The 27158-nt window shown below is 33.2% G+C and overlaps 1 protein-coding gene across 6 annotated transcripts in view; it reads left to right on the forward strand.

The window, feature by feature from the left end:
- RAP1GDS1 (Rap1 GTPase-GDP dissociation stimulator 1) overlaps nucleotides 1-27158 on the forward strand; it is a 133924-nt gene that overhangs the window by 44014 nt on the left and 62752 nt on the right. For 5 of the 6 annotated variants that reach the window (XM_039845757.1, XM_039845755.1, XM_039845756.1 and 2 more), the window contains exons 3-4: nucleotides 14762-14884; nucleotides 19779-19904. In XM_039845757.1, the coding sequence (XP_039701691.1) occupies nucleotides 14762-14884; nucleotides 19779-19904 (249 nt within the window). Of the gene's footprint in view, nucleotides 1-14761; nucleotides 14943-19778; nucleotides 19905-27158 lie in introns of those variants that run through there. The other variant, XM_039845761.1, reaches the window with a different exon arrangement.

The following is a 27158-nucleotide window of genomic DNA, read 5'->3' on the forward strand; positions in this document are numbered from 1 at the left end:
AAGGTGCCTACTTGAAATTGAGATGAGCTATAACCTCAGAGACTTAGTACTGAAATCAAGAATGTAAAATGACTCAATTTTTATGTTGATTACATGTCGAAATGATAGTATTTTATATAAATAAAATGTTTACTAAACTTATTTTATTTTATTTTTTTTACTCTTTTTAACATGGCTGCTAGAAAATTTTAAACCTTGTGACTCACATTGTATTTCCGTTGTCCCAAACCAGAGTTTCTCAAACTTTAGGATACATAAAAATTATTTGGAGATATTGTTAAAACACAGATACCTGGGCCTTACCCCAGAAATTCTGATTCAGTGGTTTTAGGTGGAGCCAAGAATTTGCGTTTTTAATAAGCTCCCAGGGGATGCTGATGTGCTAATCTATAGATCTCACTTTAAGAAACAAGACTCTATTGTAGGCAATATCTTTTCGTTGGGTTGAAAAGAATGCCTATGATAAATCAAAGGTCATATCAATGTTTACACAATCTGTTTTGGTCTAATCCATATATCTGTATGAAATGTATGTGTTCTTATTTGGAAATATTTGTTGAGAAGGATAAGGTAAGGCCTTCCTCTTTTCTCAGGGTAGTGGTTTATTAGGGTTCTCAAGAGAAATAGAACAAATATAGATAGATCGATTGATCTAGATAGACAGAGAGAGAGAGAGAGAGAGAGAGAGAGAGAGAGAGAGAGAGAAAGGGATACATGAGAGAGAGATTTTAAGGAATTGGCTTACTCAGTGATGGAGCCTGGCTAGTCCAAAATCTAAAGGTTAGGCTGACAAGTTGGAAACCAAGGAAATAGCTGATGTTGCTGTCAAGTTCGAAGGTGGTCTGCTGACAGAATTATTTCTTGCTCTTGGGGAGGTGGAGGGAGCATTGTTTGTTAAGGAGGCCAGTCTTTTGTTCTAGTCAGGCCTTCACCTTGACGAGGTCCACCCACATTATGAAGGACAATCTGCTTTACTTAAAGTCTACGGATATAAATGTTATTCTCATCCAAAAGCACCCTCATACCCTCATTGAAACATCTAGAATGTTTGACCAAATATTTAGGCACCTTGGCCCAGCCAAATGACACATAAAAGTAACCATCACAAGTGGAATATATATTCTACTGAAGTATCAAAATGGATTGTGTGGCATAATAGTTATGTGTTTAGATGACTGCTGGTAAGGAATGATACCATTAGTATTAGAACTTTCTATACAAGAATCTGTAATTGATTTTATTGAGGTTTTTCATGACCTACTTTTTAATATTTAGTGTGATAAACACCGAAACGAGGTTCCAGAAGGCAGAGTAATAGGATTTTTTTTTAGAGACATAAGGATTCAAAGTCTAGTTTTTAGCACACAATGTTCTATGAGGTGAGTTCATTTTAGATGCTTGTAATTTTCTCTTCCCATTGTTAAGTGTTATGCATCTTTTCTCCTCATTGTGATAAAGGAGCAAACAGAATGTTTTGATTTGGCTCATAATAACTTAGTTGTGGATTGTTCATCTTTTCTTTCTGATGTGTGCATGTGGGAGGGATAATATAAAGGCGAGGTAACTTTCTACAGTGATTTCTGAAGGTTTATAGAACATTTTTGCATATGTTTGCTTTGAAAAAATATCATCTAAGACTTGATTAGCTTAATGCAAAGTGAAAGTTTAGTTTCTGCATGAGTTAGTGTTTGGTAATTCTACAAAAAGACTGATTCTTGATGAGAGAATTCTTTAAATATAAGACAGTCTCCTTATATGCTCAGTCCTTTTTTCTGTTAGAATTAGTACTACAACATCCAAAAATGTAACTCAGTTGCTCCATCTTTAGTATTCTATAACAGTTAATACATTCTCCTATTTGAACTTATTTCAGTGTATATTATTTGTATATTCTTTTTTTCATTTGTTTAGTTATAAATTCCATAAGGTCAGGGCAATTCCATTCAACTAGCATTAATTGGGTACCCCCATGCATTAGTTCGTACCTTGCCCTGGAGAGTTTGGATAGACAAGTAATAGGTAAATTTTAATGCAGTATAATACATTATATAATAGAGCTGATTACAAAATGTTGGATAAACAGAGAGCTAGATTCAAATGCTAGTTGTAAGAGTCTTTCAAAGTGTCTTAGAAAGACTGACGTTTCACCTGGGTCCTGATAGTTGAATAGATGTTTTACAGTTTTACCACATTTTTCCCTCCACCTGTTTTTTCTTCAGACCTGGATAACACCATCTACCTTTCTCACTTCTCAATCCAGAAGCCTTTAGCTGCTGGCAAAAAAAATTAAATAAATAATCACTGAGTAGTATAGAATGTTGCTATTACAAATTTAGGGTTTCTGGGTTCAGCTAGTAATGCTTTTACATAGTCCTTCTTTGTAGAATGTATTTTTCTCCTTTACTGCTTAGAATATGCTTTATTCTTTAGAACTCAGCTCAAATGTTACCTGAAAATTTCCATGATCTTCACAGAGATGTGATTGGGTCCCACTATACATTGTACGTAACCTTCATGGTAGTATCATTCTCATTGAATTATGATCATTTATTAAACTCTTTCTCTTACTAGACAGCTCTCTAAGATTATATAATTTGTATCCTCTTTATTTTATATTCCCGGCATAGTAGCAACTCAGTAAAAATGCATTTTTCTTATATAATGTCATCCACTCCCAAGTCTTCAACCACTAAATAGATTCTAACAACTTGGAAACAGTTACAAGATTGTGTGTGTGCTGGGGGAGGTGGGTGAGTTTGATGAGCAAGATCAGGGAATACTGGATTTTGAAAACACGGTATACTTTACCCAAGTAATGTGAGGGCCCAAGGATTGTGGGAAGAACATCTCAGCAGAGGAAGCAACGTATACAAAGTCACAACAGTGGGGGCAAACCTAATTCAATTAGAAACTGAAAAGTTTGGTATGGCTAGCAAAAGGGGTACATTTGGGGAAGAGGATAACTGGAAAAGGGAGTAAGGGGTCAAATTATAAAAGAGCTTTTATGCCATGTGCCTTAGTCCACTTGAGTTGCTATAAGAAAATACCTTGGACTGGGTGGCATTTCTCACAGTTCTGGGGGCTGGAAAGTCCAAGATCAAGGTTCTGGCAGATTTGGTATCTAGTGAGGTCTCCTTCCTGACTCATAGACAGCTTAGCTGTCTTTTTGTGGGAACTTCACATGGTAGAAGAATTGAGGCATCTCTCTGAGGTCTGTTTTTGTAAGGCCGCTGTTCCCATTCATGAGGACTCGCCCTTATGACCTAATCACCTCCCAAAGGTTTGACCTCCTAATACCATCACATTGGGGGTTCAGTTTTAACCTATGAATTGAGGGGGGGCACAAATATTCACTCTCTAACACCATACTAAAGGGAGCCATTGAAAGCAAATTAAAATCAGATTTTTATTTTTAAAAGGTTGCTGTAGTGGCAGATTTAAAGAAGTGTTGGAGAATAGTAAGAAGAAAGAAGGGGAGGACATTTTTTCCTCAGATACACGAATTAAGGATAGTTAACATCATGGATAAGTTTAGCTATAAAGGGACAAAATATTTGCACTCTGGTACCAGAAAAGGTTATCTGTTGATAGTGATGGAGAATATGGCACAGTGAGTGGTAAAATGTTTAGAACTACTAGCTTAGGAAATGTGATAGGGAAATGACTAGAGTTAAATAAAAGGATCAATGAACAATGTTGAAGGTTCAATTGAGATTATAAAATGTGAATTTATTGTGGTACTAGCTAACATATTTAATAACTTAACATTTTAAAATTAGAGAGTAGGAAGAAATACATGGCTGAATTCATCCACTGTCAGGGATTGAGCGACAAGGTAAAATAGGGTTTTAGGAAATTTGCTGAAATCATTGATCATTTTATTCTGAGTAGGTAGGGATGATATGAATCACAGAGAGGGCTGATTCGAAAGGAAGGAGAAGTCGAAGGAATAGAGGTTTCAATGAGGTAAAAAATGATTACGAAGAAGGAAATAAATACACAATAGTCTAGAATACTGTGCTCAGAAAGTAATTTCCAAATGTAAGCTTTCAGCCATGGATAGTTACATGATGACAGAGCCCTGGTATGGTTCTATGGTGAGTTGTTAAAGAGTGGTAGAGAATTAGGTCATTCATTAAAGTCACAGAATGTGAGGCTGAGTTATTCACCAATTCGTCTAGATTCATAGTTGTTCGGGATAATAGCAGGAATTGGAGGGGAGAGAAACCCTGAGAGTAAGCTCCAGTGTACTTGAGGGTTGTTAGAATTCTAGCAATGAGAATGAGGGCACATGGTAGAGGCTGAAATAGAGATTGTTTTTGAGTGAAGATAGAAGACAAATGGTTTACAAAAGATAGTTTTCAGCTAAGAAAATACCAATTTGAGCTCCAATCTCTGAATCTTGGGGTAGAAAGTGAGGAAGAAGGTGGTTTAGGGAGTGTCTGGCATTTGTTTAGAATAGTTAAGAAATCCAAAGGGCGCAGTACAAAGTGTCCAAAACTAGGTCTGAAGGGAAAATTCTGATCTAGGGATGGTACTGGGGTGTGGGAAAGTTCTTTAACTGACAATCTCACAATTATTCTTTTCCCAGTTACTTTGCCCTGTCTGTGGTTTGGGAGATTGTGATCCATTTTCTCATCTGTGATCTTTACTCTTTCTCTCTGCTTAAGAGTGTGACTTCTTCTTTGACTAATATTTCCGCTTTTGTTCTCCTGAATTAGGCACCGTTAACACACTTCCTTCATACTTTTTCTCCTTATCATTTAAGAAGATCCACCCTGTAATACCATACTTTCTCTCTTAGGACATTTTGCCTTGACTTTTCCAAACCTTGTTGGTTTTGTAGAATTTACAGTTTGATATTTGTCTTGGCTCTTACACAAAGATCTAAACAATTACTCTAGTGCTATCATATCTAGTAAATCCAGGACCAAATTGAAACCTTTGAACACCATTTTACAGTGCTTCATATTACCATCCCCTATATTACTATTCCCTGGTCTGCAAAGAGCATTATATCTAAAGAGCACAAACATCTCCAAATTGGGAGTCCATATCACTTTGCTAGTCCTTTTAGGTTCTTGGACCCAATTTCACTGTGTGGAAGGAGGGGTTTTCCTCACAGCAACAAGCAATACTCTGGACACTAGCTAGATGTCCTACAATTCACCTTAATTATACCGCTATCTACCCAAAGATAGCATCAGATTCCACAGGGTAAGGGTTCAACCCTGCAAGACTGCTCCCTGCCCCAACTCCAGATGCCAGTCACAAGCCTAGGCTATTACCTGAGCTTCTCCCCTACTGTCTATAAATTGAAGGTTGCAACTATCCCCTCCAACTCAGGTTGCCATTCACAAGTCCATATCGTTGCCCATACTTCTGCCTGACTGGCTATAAGTCAGAGTTTCCCACAACCCTCCTTCGGTTCCATTAATTTGCTGTAGCAGCTCACAGAACATGGAGGAACATTTTACTTACTAGATAACTGGTTTATTATAAAAGGATATAACTGAAGAACCGCTAAATGGAAGAGATGCACAGGGCGAGATGTGGGGAAAGGGTGAGACATTTCCAGGCTCGCTCCCAGCACTCCACTCTCCCACCTCCACGTGTTCATCAACCTGGAAGCTCTCCAAGCCCTCTCCGGTGGGCTTTTATGGAGGCTCCATTTCCTAGGCACGATTGAGTAACTCTTTGGCCGCTGGTGATTGATTCAACTTCTGGCAGCTGGACCCCTCCTGAGGTTGGGGGTGGGACTGAAAGTTCCAACCCTCTAATCTTATGGTTGGCTCCCCTGGCACCAGCCTCCATCATTAGGTGCTTTCTAAAAGTCACCTCATTACCATAACAAAAGACACCTTTACCTCTTCACTTAGGAAATTGTAAGGGTTTTAGGAGCTGTGCCAGAAAAGAAGACCATATATATATTTCTTGTTAGACATCACCATATCATACCAGCCTTATTCCTACTGTCTAATTGATGGTTACGGTGATGGGGTTGGAGGAGTGTGAGTGTGGTAGGAATATGCAGTTTTTGAGAATGAGGCTCAAGTGAACGATTTTTTTGAAATACTGCACTTGATTCTGTAAGCCAAATTCATTTCTTTATTCTCTAAGTTATCAGGGAACCTTCAGTGGCTGCAGAAGGTGTGTGCGAGTGTGGGGTGAGGAGAGGGAAATGGTTGGTGAGTATCCTAGTGATGTTAACAGACTTCATGCTCTATGCTGTTACTTGCACCCTGATTATATCTGACTATATGCTTGAACCCCAATTCAAGCCACTTTGGGTATACATCTTGCTTAGTCTAGCTTAGTCTCTAATACCATCCATTCTAGTATGGACCTACAAAGGAATAGAGTACAGAAAATTATAGTTCTCTGGGGAAAATGAGAGTCTAGAACAATGGACGATCATGAAGATGAGGCAAATGGCAGTCTACACTGGATTCAGTGCCTCTGTACATTAATGTGTTGTGGGATTTTTATCAATATATTAAAACTACTTGTCTATCTCCCTCACTAAGCTATAAACTTAAGGCAAGGTATGTATCTTATTAACCATTTGCTTAGCACGTGGTTGATGCTTGCTAAGTATTTAATGCTGAGTTGGTGCATTAAATGAATCCTGAATGGTTATAAAACCTCTCAAAAGTTAACAGTGTAACTTGAGTGTATGTGTAATGGTGATATCATGCCCCTTTCATTAATATGTATGTTTCTTAAGGAAAGAAGTTTCTCAAGAAATATGGTATATGTTTTCTCAACTTTTATTTCATGATTCAATGTCTGTTGGTTTCTGGTAGCTTTTCAATATCATGTGTGTTTTAAGAGCCATTGTTTAGTTATTATTTTATCAGCAATATCAGCAATAATTAAATTCAATACATATACTTACTTTTTTTTTTTTTTGGTAGATTATAGTGGCCGTAAGTCTGTTTCTCTTTTCATTTTAGTGTTGATGGGTTTTGTTGTTCTTGTTGTAGTCAGAGTATATTGAGAAGAGTTGTTTGAAAAGTTTACTTGATTCTCTCTTTTCAGAATGTTAGACATATTTTTTATAGAATTATCAGGTTTTTACTAATTGGTTCTTTAGCAATACTCTTGATATCTTCAAACAAAAATTAATCACTTATTGTCTCTTCAAAGTAAGAGGAGAGTAAATGACTTATTCTGTAACAATTACTCATGATTTATTCTTTTAACAATTACTGTTTCATCTGACAGTCTTGTATATTACTTTTCTTGAAGTGCTTTCTTCCATTCGTTTCTCAGGAGTTCATTCTTATCTCCCAGAGTCTTTAAAATATTAAATTTCCTCATAATATAGTCAGCAACTCCAGTGTCACAATCTATAACCTAGTCATTGTCATTAATAAGTGAAAACCTCTACCAAAAGCTTACAAAAAATTATTGATTATTTATGATTTCAGCTTAAAGTCATATGTTCTGAAGTATTTTTTAACCTTTGGAAAATTAACATCAAATTTATTCTTGCTTAATAATATCTATTTTTGCTTCCCCATTCTCAACCCTGTCTTGAGCCTCACTTCATAACATTGAATTTCGTTCTCTAGGATTATACTTGAAAGGAAATTGTAATCTACTTCCACAAAACATATAAAACTTTTCAGTTTTACTTAAGTCAACGTGATTTTACTTGGATTTGCTTTCTCTTTCATTGAGTCTTTTAATAAAGCAAATCACTACAGATCTTGAGCAGCTCTTCTGTTGTGCCTTGTTTTTCTGTAGTATTTCTTTTCTATTACTTAAGAGTCTCTGTGCCCTTCCCCACTTTTTCCTCTCCTTTTCTCTGTTACAGGGCCGTCCCTCTTTGGGGAAGCCATGAGATTTGAGTGAGATAACCCTCATCTCCACTCCCTAGTTTACACAGTCCACTCACTGAGATTCATTAAGGCCCAAATCAGTCAATACATGGTATAGCATTCATTTATCTGGTCAAACACATTAATTTAGATTGGTTCTATTGGTGTGAACCATGGTAGTTTTGGCCTTTTTTTTTCTGATGGGGAAATGTTGGGAGAGAAAAGATGTCTATTGCTTGCTTAGAAGACCTAGAACTTACAGCAATTTTTCTACCATGGTACAAACTAGTATGATAATGCCAACACACAGGAGAATAAGGAGACTTCAGAGAAATGGAGCAGGATCCCTGATGAAGCCATTCATGAAGCTCACTCTTCTAGACTTTACAATTATGTGATTTGTGAGCTAATAAATTCCTATATTGGAGTATAGTGCAGTAGTTTTTATTACTTATAATATATACTGATATATACAGATTCGAAATAGATTTTTTCCTTATAAAACAATGTAAGCATATTATATACAGTTTGGAAAATAGGAAAAGAAGTTTTTATTATAATTTTTTTATTTTATAAAATTTGAATCATGCCATGTAAATGCAGGTTTCTTTTTTTAAAAAGTATATTTTTGAGTATTTACCCATGATGTTAAGTATTCTTTTTAAATGATGTTTTAATGATTACATAATGTTCTTTTGGATGGCTAGACCACAATAATTACCATCTTTTGTTGGATATTTCTTAGTTACATCTTAATTTACGATGATACTGTGAGCTATTTAACTGTTTCCTTTGACCAAGATTAGTTTTAAGTGACCTCTTACTTTCCCCTCTTTTCTATATACCTTTTTGTTGTTTTTGTTTTCTCGGAAAACTGAACTAAATTTTACATCACATTGACTTGTTTGCATAGAGTAGTGTTTCCTTAAGTGGGTTCCTTGGATCACTCAATTTTTTCTAGATGCTTCTTTAGGAAATAATTTTTTTATTTGAGAAACAGTATATAATTCTGTATGCTTATGGTAAACAATGACAAATTAAGGACTTCAAAGAATCCTGCTGAATCCTACAAATGCCAAATGTATTTAGCTTTGTTTATTTAATATTTTCCCCCAAGGTATTTCACAATAGGACAGAGATGGGTCTTTTACTGAAAATGTTCTTTCACTGTGTTTTACTATATCCTCATTCTCTTAGTATGAAGTGAGGAAATCCACATTTACTACAGGGACCATATTTTCAGTAATTACTTTGAACTTTTCTAGATGAACAGTTCTAGTTATATACTCTGCTTTTACCACAATCATTAACACACTTCTGGTGTTTATTTTCTCAGTAAATATCTTTTTTTTTTTCTTTCTTTCTTTTTAACCATGTAACTCTTAATTTTTTAGCAACTACTTTATAACCTAGTTAGTGGTAATTTTAAAGAAAATAGTCAAGCTAGCAGATCTCCCTGCTTATGCCAGTGATGCTTTCCAAACATGTAACTTCTCTGACTCCTACAGCTCACATTATCCGTGGAATTGAAATCACTGCCAAGACTGTCAGAATCATTTATTGTAATTTTATAAAATGATTCTCACAACTTAATCTTTTAGCAAAACCTATTTCTTATAGTGAGTCATTGTGTAAAATGGGTCTTTGTTCTGCCCTTTCTTTTCATGACTGCAAACATCCTTTTCTTTCCCGCATCTCATGTTCTTTTTATTTGCTCAAAATCCTTATTGGAGGAAAAAGGGTCTCATCAGTGAAAGAAATATAATTTTATTCATTTCCCCACTTTATGTACTTCCATTTTTCTTTTAGAAACATTAACTTCTCATTTTTCAGGCCCTTACTTTATGTTCTTATACTCAGCGTAGTCCTCTTATGTGTTTTAAATCAATTTTAAACCTGCTTTATTTTATACTCAGTTCTTTCTCTCCCCATCAATCACTGCTTCAATTTATCTCTCAAAATACTTTACATCCCTTTATTACTCAGTTGCCTCACTGTAGTTCTTACTCCTGTAAAATATATCAAATGAAGAATTTTTTCACATAATAACTTGGCAGATCTGGTCAAGGTATTGTCATCACCAAATAACAGCTATGATAGGAAACGCAGTGGACTAGGGATCAGAAAAACTGAATTTTTGTTCCTTTTCCAATGTAATCTTATGGCTTTATTTGTAATATGAAGAAAACATATCCTATCATGCCTGTTTCACATGACCTGTTTTTAAAATGAAGAGATAATATGTTTGAAAATGCTTTGAAAATTTTTTTCAATGCTCTCAATATAAATTTAAGATAGTGTTTTTATGGTAGTCAGCTATCAATTAGGTACCTTTAAATGAGGACCCTGTGACTCTGAATAGGAATTAGCTATAGTGGTAGGGGTTTGTGTGGCCATTTCAGAGAGGGAAGATGCAGTAAGGAGGTATGAAATAAGATGATTAATTTGGATTATTTGTAATTTAGTGTCTAGAGTATAGGATGTCAGTGGAGGAGTATCAGGAGATAGGATTGGGGAAGTATTATGGATGTGCTTGAATGTTTAACTTAAAATTATGGAGGATCATTTAAAGATTTAAAATAGGGGAGTGACATAAAATTTGCATTTCCAGAAGTTTATTTTGGTATCTTTGTAGATAACAGATAGGCGTGGTAGGAGGGGTGTGTGGCTGGAGTTAGGGAGACTGTTGTATTTAATAAAAAGCAGAGCTAAGAACTTGAAATAACATAAATGTAGAAAGGAAAGGATAGATGCACAAGATGCTAGTGAGACGGAATCTGTGAAACTTATGTTCTGATTAAATGTGGGTGGTAGAAAGGCATTTACGCAAAGAGAAAAATTTGTCATCATTCTAGGGCTTCTAGCTTAGGTAGCTTCTCTGCCTTTCACTGAGATAGAGACTAGGATGAATTTAAAGAACAGAGTATGAATTTGATTTGGGGAATGTTAAATTTGAGGTATTTATGGTACAAATGCTTTGTTTTCAGTTGAGTAAAAGGAGAGAGGATTTGAGACTTGTCTGGGTGGGTAGTAAATGAAGCTCAGGATTTGGATTAGATTGCCTGGGTGCAGCGCCAGATCTCTCGTTACACCCTGTTCTAAAAATTTACCCCTGGAGAAATACACAGTTCCTCAGAGACAAGGCTGCACATAGCCCTTCGAGTCATATTCCTGGCCCTTGCAGTCAATCCCAATCTGAGTCTTCTCTTTACTGACTGCCATAAGGATTCTTTGGACAGGTAATATAAAGATACCAGTTCTTTACTGTTCCCATAATACTAAGTAAAACTCAAATATTTTTTATTACTTTAAAAAATATCAATCTAACCAAATACATTTTTTAATCTAAGAGAATTAAAAATGACTTTCCTACTCTATTGACCATGTCAGCTGCTATAGTAATAACAGTCATTTTTGTTTTTCTAACTTGGAGTTGACTGTAAATTGGTTATCAAATGGCTTTAATTAATTTATCCTCATGAAGCCTGTATGCTAACATGTCATCAATTGAGCTTGTAGTAGGTGACAATACCCTTCTTGATATTTAAAGCCATTTATTTTAATGTATTTATTTGGTAGCTTTGTTGGGAACTTTAGCCTTTCTCAAGCCATATCTTAATTCTTGAGTTCCTTTCCACTCTGCCTATCCCTCCCTTCTCCCAGGTTGTTGGCCTTAAGAAGTTCTAACTTCTCCCCATATGGCATTGTAGCCTAGCTTCTTGATTTGCCCTTCTTTCAATTTTCTCTGACCCAGTTGGCCAGTTTTCTTTTTCTCTCTATCACTGGCAGTTTCATAACTAAGCTGCCTATTGCCATCAGGAAGTCAGGAAGAATGTGGACACAGGACTGCAGGGACAGAATGAGTGCTTGCAACACTGCAAGGGCTACTGTGATGGATATGACTCCTGCAGTAGCTCCTACAGATATTATTTTAGAGGAGCAATTGCCCATCATATATAGGTCCTTCAAAATTCAAGGACTGCCAGCCGCCTATAATTTGTAGGCATACTCAAACATTTTTATGACCTCACCTAAATGCGAATGGGGAGAAAAATATTGAATTGATTCCTGCACACATTTAAAAGGAGTGCAGTTAAAATGTCAGTCGTAGTCTGGCTAAAGGTAATGAAAAGCCTGCCTTTTTTTTTTTTTTAGGCTTTCTAGGCGATTGCATGATTTTTTTTTTTTTTTTTTACAAATAGACCTGCAAACACTAACTACTTCTTAATGCTCTTTTAAAATCATTTCAAGGGTGCTCACAGATAATCTGAGAACATCTTTTAGTTTCACAGATAAATCATGCATTTGAGATACAGTATAATGCCAGTGCAGAAAGTATATATGAAATGAGGCTGAAACTTTGTAATTATTTATTGGATAATTATGTTTTAGTGATAAGCAATATTTGGTTATGTTTTTATGCCACAAGAAAGAAGGTAATTCCCAACTGTTTAATTTAAATTCTAAACCTGTATAGAAATTCACATGATAGCAGGTAAATAGAATTCCTGTTAAATTTTTCTAAACTATAAATCAGATTTATATGAGAAACCAGATTATATTTATTCCTTTTTATTTCTGACAGAAGCATTAAAAAATGGTATTTCCAGTTTCCTGGTTCATCTTAGTATAGCTATTCTCCCAATTTCTTGGATTGCAGTCTGGAAAGTCTCATCAGAATACAAGAGTTTTGTATTGTTTTAGCTTCCCCTTACGCCTTGCCTTTGACTATTCCAGGCCTGATGTTAAGCCATTCTTTCAGTTAAAATGAGACATGCATGGGTGATTTGCAGTTAACTGCTCGCCTCCACACACACAAATGCCTCAGCTTCACATCTAATCATGATTCATGCCTTATGCCATACTCTTGCTCTCATCCTAGCACCAACAGATGGTGGGACAAGACCCCTGGGGCAGTCTGCCCCAGTGTTCTATGGTTGTACATCTTCTGGTAGCAGTGGTCAGAAAAGGAAGGATTTTAATAATGGCAGATTGGGTTATGTTCTTTTTGGGTTCTTGCTTAAAAAACAAATTAATTAATAGAAATTTGCCGTCAGATTTTCAGGTGTTACCTTAAAAACATTTTTTAGTCCATAAAACGAAATAAAATGAAAAAGCCACATTATTTTTTAGAAATGGGCTTGCTGAAAAGACAGCTGCTGTGCTTATGTCCCATCATGTGTACATTACATTTGTAATAATCTGAATTGTGAGAAATCAGTAAGTGAGAGCATGCAAAAAGATAGGTTTCATCTATTTATGCTTAAGTAAGTTTTCTATTCTAAAAAATTACACCCGTCGTTGCCAGGTGACACATGTTGATTTGGTAGGTTAGTAGAATCTGAAGTTGCCGTTTATGGTCTGTGATCAGTATGATTGGTGACTTCAGGCAAGTTTAGTTCCTCTTTCTGGGCTTCTGTTTCCTCACTTAACACATAAGGTTGTTTTAAAGTATCTTCAAAAGAAACTTTTTATTTTAATCCATATGAACTAATTGCAAATGACTTTTTTTTTAAGATAATAAAGCCGTGGAAGTATAATTTTTCATACCTTCAACCATTTGACAGCTCTAGCTTCTGATGTTGCTAAAAGTGTTTACGGTTCTTTAACCCAGAATCCTGGGTAGTCAAGCAGTGCACAGCACAATGGTTTTTAACTTTTTTTTTCACCAGAACCTATGATTAGAAATAAATTTTACATACAGCAGTCATACCCATGTAGTTACATATGCATTTGCATACAGATAATTCAAACATAGTTTCACTAACAGTGTTTTATCTATGGGTACAATTTTTTTATTCTTTTGTTGTTGTTGCAGGTGTTGTTAATTCTACTTCTCTTTTCAAGAAATTGCTGCTCCTTGTTCACCAAATCCATATCAGAGTTCCTAATGGATTGAGACTCACAGTTTGAAAAACAGTGCACTAGTGAGCACTTACTATAAAGAAATACATTATTTGTCTTTTATAGACTTTCTCAAATTTTTCTATTAAAAATGACTTTCCTACTCTATTGAGCACGTCAGCTGCTATTTACTTAACAAGAACTCTTTAAAGTTCTCTCTCATTTATATGTATATCTAAAAGATATAAAGCATATAGAGGAGCTAGCTACTCATAGAAACAATTTAAATAAAATGTTTTAATGAGCTGTATAACTGTCTTTAAACACATGCCATTCCTCTTTATTGTTCAGAATCAAATAGTAATTTTAAGTTTTATTTCCTTGAGCTTTTCTTTATTTGCATCATCATTCCAGATTTTCCTGTTATCTTTTATTTTAATAGGTCATGCTTTTAATAACAAATACATGAAGTGGCTTGGTTTCTTTGAAGGTTTCTTTATTTGTATTTTAACAAAGAAAGAAAGGAAAGAAGCAAGGCTTTTTGAATTTCCACATCACCAAATAGACTTTGAATACCATGGACTTATTTGCTGTTACTATTTCACTTTTTCATTGGTAATGGTTTGAAGAGTTGTATAAAAACATAGGAACCATATGGAGCTATATAATTTCCCATCGCTCCATATAAAATGATATGAGGTGAGTTTTTTACTCATTTAATTGCCATTTATTTTTTAAAATTATGATAGCATATAGGAAATCATAGTTTATATATATATATGTGTATATATATATATATATACATATATGTATATATAAAAATGGTATGTTCAGAAAGGATTCCTTTATAATCTGACTGTAGATAGACAAAAGATTGCATCAAAAAGTGTTTTTTGTGTGTGTGTGCAGATAAAAACACAAAAGCAGCTTGTGGAACTGAAGATAATTTTATATGAATACATACATTTGAATGTATACTGAAAAAATTTCTATTATGGATGGCGAAAATTCTTGATAATGTATTGAATATGAAGTTGTCAGCTTTAGTCTTGAAGATTTTCATTGAAGTTCTTTTTATGTATCTCTTTCAGATATGGAAACAAGTGAAAAAATCCAAGAAAGTGGAATACTTCAACTGTTTGCAGGTCTTTTGATTCCACAGTCTTCATGCACAGCCAAAGTAGCTAACATCATAGCAGAAGTAGCCAAAAATGGTGAGGTTTTCCTCAAGAACTTTTCTGCTGGGAACATCTTCAGTTTTACACCTTACTTGTCAGTATGTTTTATTAATTTATGTTTTAAGTTTGTAGATTAGACATTTTTAAATTTGTTTTTCTCTTTTCCTTGACATTTTTCATGTAACTGTTTAAAATGACTATAGTTATAGTCATTCTATTCATACATTTCCCATTTGCTATTTCATTTCTTAAGAGAAGAATTAAAAGAAAGCACGATTAGTCATTTCTGCACCTGTATCATTTATTACTTTGCTTATAGAATTCTTGAGCTTGGCATTGAGTCACTCATATTTATTATCATAGGAGAGCATTCCTTTTTCAGTGTATCTATCAGTTTGTGTTATACCCAGGTAAACCATTTATTTTCAGTCTGGCCTATCCTACTGACGTTGGCGCTTGACGGCAGCAGAGCAGTTGGAATATATGTTCTGTTTTCTGCATTCACCTTCATGGGAAACATTTTTTAAGTTTCTGTGTGAGAATACTCCGGGAAAACAATGACGACAGCAAATCTTAAATTATATAATAGCTAATCCACCACATGACATATAGTTTATATCTAATGAGTCTTTAGAAGAATTCTATTGTAGCAGAAATATTTGCACATGATTTTAATTTGGTCAGTTTGAGAATCTCTGACTTAAAGCAATTTTTAAACATAAGCGAAGGTAATACTAAATGTAATACCTTTAGTGTGCATCAGTTTATTTGATATTATTTTTAGGCCTTTTATTTTAGTAAGCTGCATATATCATACTTTAACGAGAAGAAATTTTAAAATTCTAGCCTCATTTGTGTAATCACTATGGCAGGTGGCATTGTAAAATACTAGTATATGTTATTTTAGGCCCAGTAAAACAACTTATTCATATGTGTGTTACCAAAAAGAAAATTGCCGTAAAATAATTTCATTTTGTTTAGAGGTTCTCAAAATGTCCTTCAGGTTTAAATGAGGTTTTCTGTATTGGTAAATCATTTATTTGGTTGTTAACTGAAAACTGGTTACCATTTGTATGTCACGACTGAGCTATTGTAATTATATCATTCACTGTGCTGTGCTTTGGATTCAAGCTGGTCATAAATATTCAGATGTCTTGGAGTGTTTAGTTTACTTCAAGCAGATTTGGACTGCTCTGAATAGATAGTGATTACCTTAGAACAACAAAGAACTCCTGAAGCAGATGAGGTTTGAAAATGGAACCTCCAGACATGGCTTGTTAACCTAAATCAACCACTGTCTGATCAACTTGATTTTTAAGACTAATTAGTTTATTTTTAATCTCATAAGAATAACATTATAGATTTATAGAAATCGATTTTTATCTTAAAAACCTTTTTTTCTTATAAATGAGCACACACCCACTATAGCATAGATTCAGAAATTTTGTATAGTATATTGTTGTGAAATGGGTTGCCATTTTATGATCTTAATAGTAGCAGTCCTCATAATACTTTGTCACAGTTTCATGATAACTTTGCTGCTAGAGGTAATTTCTAGTAATACTCTAGTAGGTGACAGTTATGTTCTAAAACATAACAGAATTTTTAGCATTTATGCTTTTAATCAGGCTTTTAAAGGGCATATAACTAACCTCTACTGGTTAAAATAAATGGAATACATTTAAATGGTTATTTACTGCTTAATCACCACATTGTTTTTTTAAGTGACTGGCTGAGAAAGTAGATTAGAGTCTTTTTAAAACAAATACATATCTTCAGAAATGTAACAAGACCCAATAGGGCATATTAACGGGACTTGTATTTCTTCTTGTTAGAAACTTGACAGTGAAAAAAGATTGTATGAACCAGAGGGAAAAAAAGAGGTTGGAAATTGATTTGTTCATCTTCACTCTGCTATGCACTTTATATAACTACAAAGGAAAAATATTAGAATGTACTTCTTAGATTTGGATTAATCACATACCACAAAAAAACAGTATAAACACACAGCATAGTAAGAATTTTCATGGTCAAGTTTAATGGGGGAGCATAGCTGTGACCATAAATTACAATAAAAGCTTTTTAAATAAAGTATACTCCAATATAATAGTTTTAGACTGATTTTTAAATAAAGTATTCCCTAATATAATAGTTTTTGACTGATTTGAGGCAAGAAAAAGAAGGCTAGATGAAAAGTATCCTTAATTTCTTTTTTTCAGAATTATACTCTCAAGGTATCGAATAATAATAATAATGATTAATTCCTAAAACTAGGTGCTGTTAAGTGTTTACATTGTGCCAGGCATTATGTGCATTATTTCAAATTCTCATAACAATCCTATATGAGGGAGGGTTATTTTTATATACATGAGAAAACAGAGAGGTTAAGCACTTTCCTCATACATGAGAAAACAGAAAGGTTAAGCACTATCCTCATACAACAGTATGTGGTAAAGGTGGGATTCAAACACTTAAGTGATAATAGTTGGAATTTAGGCTTTACCTTGTTTACTCTTTTTTCACTTCTTTTCAGTAAATGAGATTTTATGATACCAGTGGACAGTGTGTCAGTGGTCTGAGTGCAGGGATAGCAACATATGACCTGAAAGATTAGGCAAATACCTAGTTGAAAATGCTTAAAAGCAAACAAAGTTGAGCCACTTTACATCTATTCCTCCAAACACTGGTTCCCTGCTTTGGACTAGCAGTGTCAGAATCACTTGGAACTTGTTAGATGTACATCCTTGGACCTTCTCACTCAGACCTACTGAGTCAGGAACTCTAGGAGTGGAGCCCAGCCATCTGTTTTAACAAGTCCTTCAGTTGGCTCTCATACCTGCCTATAAGGCTTGAGAAGGAAATCTCTGTCTAAGGTAATACGGAATCAGAAAGTTGGATCAACATTATGCTTTCGTCCCTCCCCTACCTATACTTATATCAGATTGCAAAAGTGTTTATCAGTCTTTTCCACTTGAATGCTCAAGTGGAAAAGAATAACAAAAGAATAAAAGTATACACCTAGGATGGACTAGGGAGGGCATTACCAGAAACATGGAAGTCTCCTGTTTTGACTTATAAATTTATTTATTTTTATTTTTCCCTCTACTCCATAGCAAGTATATGTTTATTTTAGTATGATACATATGTATGCTCTGGAAAAGTCATTGGGTAAAATCAATATGTGAGAAAAAAATGCTCTGTGTTGTTAGGTAGCTTAAAGTATACCTTCAATGTTGGAAGTTTAACCTCAGTGATTTTGTTAGAATTAGTTATAGTTATCAGTATTCTTTTCAAAAAGGCAGTACAAAGTATGAATGAAAAATGTCAAGTCACTCATTCTTTTATATGTATGCCTCATAGTTTTCCTTGTTCTTCTAAAGAAAAATTTAAAAAACCCAAGAGTTAATTATAGGGAGGTTATTAGAGAAAATTCAACATTTTGAGTATACATTACTATTTAGTCTAATAAACATTAAGGTAGACTCTAGCACTCAGTGTTTTTATTTGGCGTATAGAGTTTAAAAAGACTTCTAATGAAATAGATTTCATCCTTTCAGGTGGCTAAAAATGGGGAAAGTACTTATATATCAGGTTTTTAAAATATTTGATAAGTAAATACGTAAAAAGCAGGTTTTATAAATCTTGGCATAATTAAAAGAAAATATTTTTTGTGGTTTTCGTTATAGCTTGTACTTTGTGATCATGTTAAATGAATATGTAATTTAAGTAGGTTTGGGAAAGGAAAAGCAAGCAAGAAAGAAATTAATACTGGATTTAGAAAGAAATGGAAATATCCAAATCAGTCAACAAGCCATTATTGAATATTATGATTGAAGTCCACACATTATAGCATTATACAAAGACATGAATTCTATCTCGTATAGACAGACATATACGTATATAAATAATTAATGGTTTTGCCTTCTATTGCTTAATGGCCTCCACCGACTTTGATTTCTAATCACTGTCATTCTGTATATATCTTTGTTTCAGGCTCCCTCTCACAGTCCTTTCCTCCACCTCCTAAGAACTTTTCAGTTCTCTGTCTGGAGTTTAAATTGTCAAGAGAGAAGATATGAGTTCTTTTAAGTTCATCACCACTGCCCTGTTTAGTGGACCTTTCAAACTAGACCATCTGATAGGCTGGCTGTGAGTCAGAGTCCAGTCACCTGTGAGCAGGTAACAGGCTCATGTGGTGTGGACTAGAGATGTATGTAATGAGAACCCCTTTGAACAAGGACGACGGTCACAGTCATTCTGTGGCCTCGCCAGTATATTTTAGGTAGGTAGGTAGGTAGGTAGATAGATAGATAGATAGATAGATAGATAGATAGATAGATAGATAGATAGATAGATAAATAGATAGATAGTTGATAGGTAGGTAGGTAGACAGATTATATATATATATATTATTTTAAACGTATTTCTGATAAATATAACAAAACCAATTTTACTATAGGCTAATTCGATATAAACCAACAGAGTTAAGTTCCTACTACATCTCATCAACATTATAACAAAACAATATTGAATGAAACAATGTTGCTCGAAGACCTGCTATACTTTAATTATCAGGCTCATGGAAAGACCATTACAAATGCTTCCATCATCACATGCTGCTTCCTAAGCACATCCAGTTATTATAAGAAGATAGTGATAAATTAGGTATAATGAAAGTTAATTAAAATCCTTTTGGCTTATAGCAGAGAATATCAGGAAAGGAAAATATGACCCCTCTCAAGTTTTGTGTAATTATTTCATGAAGTATCTAGTAAGTAGGGTTGTAATAGAACTTTTGAACAAAAATGTACTCTTCAAATAGTTAGCCACCTTAAGCATTCTCATAGTAGATATTTATTTTATTAAGGGATATGATTTATGTAAATTGTGAATCTTTAGATTTTTAATTAAATGTGTCTCTTGTTTTCAGAATTTATGCGAACTCCATGTGTGGATGCTGGATTGATTTCACCACTGGTGCAGCTGCTAAATAGCAAAGACCAGGAAGTGCTGCTTCAAACGGGCAGGGCTCTAGGAAACATATGTTACGATAGCCGTAAGTGTTGAAATATCAATAGTACTCTTAGAAACTTTTGTAAATTATCGTTTTCAGACTAATTCCACCTTTAGCGTTAGCACTGTTTTTTCTAGGCTAAGACATTAACATAGGCCATGGCTTAGCTCTGCTTCTTTAACAGAACTGATAGAAATTTGGGCCATAGTATTCTGAACTAAGAAGTTACAGGAAATGAATTTTTTTCCTTTGCTATCGTAAATTATATTTTCAGAGGAAAGTAAGTCAATTTCTAAGAAATCGAGGCTTTTAATTTAAAAATATATATCTCTTTTCATTAGGTTTTATTAAAATACTATCTCTGAATGAGGACATAGCTTTTCAAAGTTTCTGAGTCTGTCCAAATACATTTTTAATTACTTGCAATTCAATAAAACTATTCATAAAAACCATTATCTTCTCAAAAGCTAGATTGGCCTACTGCATCTGCATTGACTCCATTCCTATTTGTCATAATGTCGTTGTCATCCTCACCACTTTCTAATATATACTGTCCTACCAGGCAGAGAGAAAGCAAGAACTCAGGTGTGGTTATATTGCAAAAATTGTACGTTTTCTACTTTCCCACATATTTGTAAACAAAATACAAAAAAATCTTGAGTATATTCAATTTAATTAGGCTTAATTAAAATCAGGATTTTCCCTAAATTTCTATTTTCTGAACCCAAACCACATATTTTAAATTTCACCTTTAAAGTCTCCTAGGAATTTAATTCTGTTTATATAACTAGGATAACTTACATTGCTTATTTTCCCCAATGAGTTTATAATTCACCTTTTGAATGAATTATGTTTTGTTAGAAAACACCTTTTATAATAGTGCTTCCAATATGATTTGTGCATGTAAGCCAAATAGTAAAGAAAATCATAAACGTATTCATTTATACAAAAGAAAAAGATAGGAAAAAAAGATTGAAAATATACCTCTGTTTTAACTTTTCTGTAGGAGTAGTGGTAAGGCTACTCTCTTTTATTCTCCTTTCCTTCCTTTTTCTGGAACATTAAATATTATGTCGAAGGACATCGATGTCTTAATATGAATTTTAACTTACAGTGTTCAGTCTCATTACTACTTATAAGTTTACCTGTTTCTTCATTCCAGCTGTTTTTATCCTAGGGTAATAACTTTCATATTTAGGATTTTTATTAAATGCCATAGCTTATAATGTTAGCTTTCAAAAATGAAACATTTAATGTATATTTTATATACATATGGATTTAAATAATATATTACTCTAAAGATCTCTTTAGAGTAATAATCAAAGATCGATGACATGAACTTGAAGAGCATTGATCATTACTATTTTTATTCCTATCCTCCATCTGTGTTTACTATTAGAATTTAAGACTATCAAAAGTATTCTTTAATCTTTATTCAGTTTAGTTATCCTGGAATTACACATTGCTTGAACATAGGAAATGTTATCTGTTTTTTGTACTTTCATCCTGGAGTTTCACATAATGTTGATAAAACAGAAGAAACACCTATAACAATCTATTGTTTCACATTACTGTGGTTTTTATGGGCACAGAGTAACTTTATTTCCTGTATACCCTAAAGAACTTTGAAGTTAGGGTAACAAATGTCTAGTTAATATGATTATTATTTTGATGATGCTGTAGTCCATTATTATAGTGTTTATCATATCTATTTGTTCTTAGGAGGTATACAGTATAAAATCTGTGGATATGCTTTAAGCTATGAAGTTAATTTTTTCATTTATTTATAAATATTTATAACCACTTCTGTCTTATTTAATTCAGTGGAAATTATAATTAAGTGTAAAAGTAAGCATAGTGAATACAGGCTATTTTTTATACATTTAAACCTGTTTGAAGAAAATGAAGTTAGTAGTCTTAAAAATGAATGAATATAAGAAGTGATTTATTACTGTAAATCATGTAATGAAATGTATTCATTGTGTCCTGCTGTTTTATGCATATAATTTCCATTAGACTGTATGCCTTCTTACCCTTTTATATGACATTAAATCTCTGTGAACTTCTTAGAGATTTCTCCGGAATAATTGTAGGAAAAGTACAGCACCTATTTTTGAATTACAAGAATAATGTAAAAGTCTATAAATGTGATGATATGTAGTTGATTTGTGAATTTACTTGAAATGCATCTCTCATATTTTATGACAATTGAGAATTGAAAGAACGCAGAAATTTTTCTTTTCAAAAAGTATCGAATGGCTTCTATTTTAATTAATTAACCTCCGTCCTGGAGAATGTAATGCTTCATTCTTAAAAGAATAATAGAAAACTATATGTGGCAGCCTTATAAATACCAGAAATATTTTTCTTACAAATAACATGTTTTAAAATTCACAGTTGTGTTTTATTAAACTTATCTGCTGGAATAATCAGTTTACTTATATTTTATAAATGAATAACTTTTTAGTGTGGCTTTATTCAGAATGATACTAGGCTTACAATAGGTAGTAAAGTCAGTGTATACAGAAAGCACCATAAGGACTTCACTACTAGGGATAAAATTAAGAAATGTGTGCATATTTTACAGATTTGTATTGACACTTAAAAAGTAAAGTATTTCCTAGCATACTTCAGTTAAATCCATTGAAATCTTTTGGAAAAAAGTAGGTCAGATTTTAGTTTTGCCAGCTTTGATAGTGCCCATTTTAGAAACTCTTTCTAATGGAAGAGAACTGTCTTATATAAGCCAACATCAGGTAACAGACTGATGTGATGTAACTGCTAAGTGGGACGGAGCGAGGCTTTGTTGCTGATTAACTTCTTAAATCCCAGTCTCCCTCTTGCATATGGAGATGAAAAAAATCACTGAGTGGGAACATTTTTTATTTAAAATGCCTAGTCTTTTTTCTGTTCTTCCAGAGAGCCTTCAAGGCACTTCAGTTATAGATTTTTTCTTTAGAGGTATCCAACAGACTTCTGATATAAGCAACATTTTAAAACTCTTTTGCTGTGTAACTTTACCAAAATAACTCTTTTTATTAGAAATTTGACATATTTTAGATCAAAGAAGAGAAAAAAATTATATTTCAGTTTGGCAAGAAATAAGCAAAGCTGTGAGGGGATATGCTGGAGAATATGATTTTAAAGAAAGAGAAGTAATATTAAATTTCAGAAATGAATACTATGTCCTTATATAGTATCTTTCTGGAATTCCTTTCTTTGAGTAATTAGTTTTATTTATATAGCTGTAAACATTTTAAATTGCTGATACATTTAAATTCCCACCCATTATTTATAATTCATAGAGATAAATCGATGATAGACTGAGTGTTTTTCTGTTTGCAGATGTTACTGCTTGAGGTTAGGAAATGACTGATATTGAATATACTGATTAAATGTTATATAGTAGAGGTTAGAAGAAAATGATTACATAAAATTAAACATGTGTGCCTTTTTATACACTAGAGAATGAATAATATACAATTGAGATTAATACTTGTTAAATTTAAATAAATATGCCCCTTTATAGAAATAAAATTAATGCTCGTTCCCATATAATTGTCTTGTTATTGGAAAGATGCATATTTAAGAAGCTTATATGATATACTATCTTATGTGCTATAAAGAAAATTGGATTCTTGCTCACTGATGAATAAATATTCAAAATGAGATAATAATCAGGCTTGCTAGTGTTTATAAAGTGAAATAAATATTGATATTTATTTCATTGACTTCAAATGTAAATGGAAAGGATACCCAAATCCATGTGTGGACCTATTTGCATGTTAGTGATTCTAACTATGCTGCACTATTTTTATGTAATGGATGAAGAGGGAATTCATTGTTCTACTGCAAATGCTGAAAAAGAATTAGCAATAATTCTCTAATTTGTAATGTTAAATATGTATTAATATAATGCACACATGCTTTGAAATTGCTTAAGTAATAAAAGTACAGCAGTTATAGTCAACAGGGAACTATTTATTTCTGGCATTTAAAATAAATGTTTATTTCAGTGATATAAATTAGGTTAAGCATTTGATTAACTATATTTTTAAAAGGTTTGGCAGGTCTGTATATTTACTCTACCTTTTTTCAGTATTCAGTTTTAGAATTATCAGCCAATAAGTATAAAAATAAGATTCTTTAACTCTCATCAGTCAATCTGTTGTATTTTATGAATGGTTTATTATAAAAGTACATCATGTATATAAGAACAAGCTACATGAGACTGTTACTTTTAGAGACAGTAATTATGGTATTATCACATGAAAATAGTCAATTGTAAAGATGTTCTGCATACATTGTTGGAAGTAGATGTCATTTTGTAACACTGTCATAAGCTCTAAAAAAAAGTTCATACCATTAACGAATTTTAATATGGTGAAGAAAATAAAATGCATAAAAGAATACAACTTGTGGACAGTTACAGAGTATACACTAAATATGTGATTTTTGATCAGATTAAAAATACATGGATGATGGGAGTAGTAATTGGAGCCATCTTTTTAGAAATTAAGCAAATTGGTGCATTGCTTATTAAAGAAATATAGTTTGTTTTTAAATTAATATAGTGAAATTTTAATATGTCCTCTGGAAATATTACAGATTGATAGAATTTCCACTTGTACTATTTACTAAATTATCATTTAATCTTTCTGAATTTTAGTTTTCTTATTGGTAAAGTGAAATTGTAGTGTGGATTAAAATGGCTTATGATATAAATGTGTAATATAAATTATGAACTGCTATGCAAAGGGAAATATATAGCATTTGTATATGATCATTTGTCTTAGCTCAGACTGCTGTAACAAAATACAATAGATTAGGTAGTTCAAACCACCATTTATTTCTCACAGTTCTGAAGGCTGAGAAACCCAACCAAGATCAAGGCACCAGAAGATTACAGTGCTCCATGAGGGCACCCTTCCAAGTTGCCCATGGCCTTCTTTTCAGTGTATCCTCACAGGGCAGAGAGAGAAAAGAAAGAAGCAACAAGCTTCTCTCCTGTCTCTTATAAAGACACTAATCCCATTCATGAGAGTTCTACCTGCATGTCCTAATTACCTCGCAGAACCATCACAGCATGAGTTAGGATATCAACATATGAATTTGGAGGGACACAAGCATTCAGTCCATAACATTATTTCTAAAAAGTATGCTGTGACATAATTTACTACATACACTAATATAAATAAGATATTTAAAATAATTATATTACGGCCAGAAGCCATATAAGAAGAGGCAAAGATAAATCTAGTAAGTAAGAATCAGGGATAATATAGTTATTGTAATGAGCACTAATTTAATTTGTGCTTCTGGGCAGCCAAGGTCAAAACAAAACAACAAATAAAAAAAACTTGATATGCTATGTCATTTTTACTTTATGCTAAAGAGACATATTCTAGTTCTTAAATCAAACAAAAAATAATTGACAAATGCTAAAAGAAATTTATCATCAAGATATCATTAGCTCCTTAGATGATTCTGTACACATCTCTCTTAAAATATGCAGAAAATATACAAAGACTGACATTAGAGACAACATCTTCAATAATGGTTCTGTAAAAATTGCCCAAATATATTCCATATGATTGTTTCTTGTACTAATCTTCAATAGAATCCAAGAAATAATCCTGAGTACTTTAGTGAAGGTATTTAGCGAAGGGTAATATAGCTCAAATGTGTTGTTTTTTGGAAGTTGAACTTGCTTCAAGCATACAACTTAAAAACTTGAGGTTTTGAATGTATTTCCTAGTCTATTTTAAATCAAAATACAGTTCTACTTTGCATTCATTATACCTGCTCAATTTTTGTATTATATAATATATTCAAGTTCTGTTTTCTGAGACTGAAAAAATGCTTATCTTTGATTTGCATGAAAGTGAATATTTTAGAATACCACTTATCAATGGTGATTATATTAATCTATACTGTGATAAAATTGCTTAGAACCATATATGCACAGAGATATACACAAGTGCATAAAAACTGATGAAATATGAGTAAGGTCTGAGGATCATATCAGTGTCAGTTTCCTGGTTTGGATATTGTAATAGAGTTATGTAAATGTTACTATTGGAGCAAGCTGGATGGAGGGTACATGGGATATTTTTTTTTTTTTCAATTTCTCTATTTCGAAATAAAATTTTTTAAAGAACTCCATATCCAAGAAGCATACATTTCTTCTGTGGAGAAATGGCCTTGTTTCTTTCAGCACTACTTAAAGGAGTGGAGGGGACAAACATAGATATTAAAAATATATGATTATATACATATAACATACATATAAAATTTTAAAAGTATAACCCACAACAGTAATTGTTTTCTGACTGGATTGGTGCAATTAAAGTGGGGGACCAAATTGCCTCTATATTTTTCTCCTTCTAAATTTGACTTTCAGAGGAAAAAAAAAATAACACCAAAATAAAATTTAGGGAGAGAGAATTCATACTTTTGGAGCCTTGATCAGAACAGATAATCAGCAGGAAAGAACTTAGTAGCTTCTGCTTTCCATACAACTATTTATCATAATAGGTTAGAAATTAGCATTCCTTGTCTCAGGAAAATTTCTGTGCTGGGCCGTAGGCCTCTACTTCAGGTGAGATTTCTGGTCAGTCAGAATCAGCCTATAAGTAGTTTATAATTTACCTTTGTTCTAGAAAATCAATGCAAATATGTGAAGGGGAAAATGATTTTGCTGATAATCACTTCTATTTTATTGTCCAAGTATGTCTCCTATATTTAAGAAAGTTGTAATGAATTGAAGGTAATGAAGCATGTCTATCAATAAGTAAAAAAGATACTATGTGAAAGATGTCGTAAGAAGATACACAATATAGTTCTTGGAGGGAGCTCATTTGTGTTTGAGCTCATCCAGTGATGTTCATGGAGAAGGAAACATTTAATCTGCATAGCATCTGGACCTATGGGAAGAGATTAAAAGATTTTTCAGGGGCACAGGAAAACATTTTAAAAAGTGGGTCTGGTAGTGGGGAGACATGTCTAGAACCCGTATTGGAGAAGGACTTGTACAGTGGGGAGCCATTGAGCGTATTTGAGCAAAAGAGTTAAATGCTCGAATTGATACCATACAAAACATTAATTTGAAAGAGATGTACAGTTTAAGACATTCAAACCAAGTAGTATGCATATGAAACCCTTAGAGAATTTTTTCAAGATAAGTTTTCTTGGCCATACCCTAGAACCAACAAATTAGAATTTCTGAGGCTAGAATCCAACCTATTGTGTATATTCTGCAAAAGCTTCCTAAATGAATGTGATGCACATTCCTTA

Source organism: Pteropus medius, unplaced genomic scaffold (genome assembly GCF_902729225.1).
Source record: "Pteropus medius unplaced genomic scaffold, Ma_sr-lr_union100, whole genome shotgun sequence".
NCBI lineage: Eukaryota > Metazoa > Chordata > Mammalia > Chiroptera > Pteropodidae > Pteropus > Pteropus medius.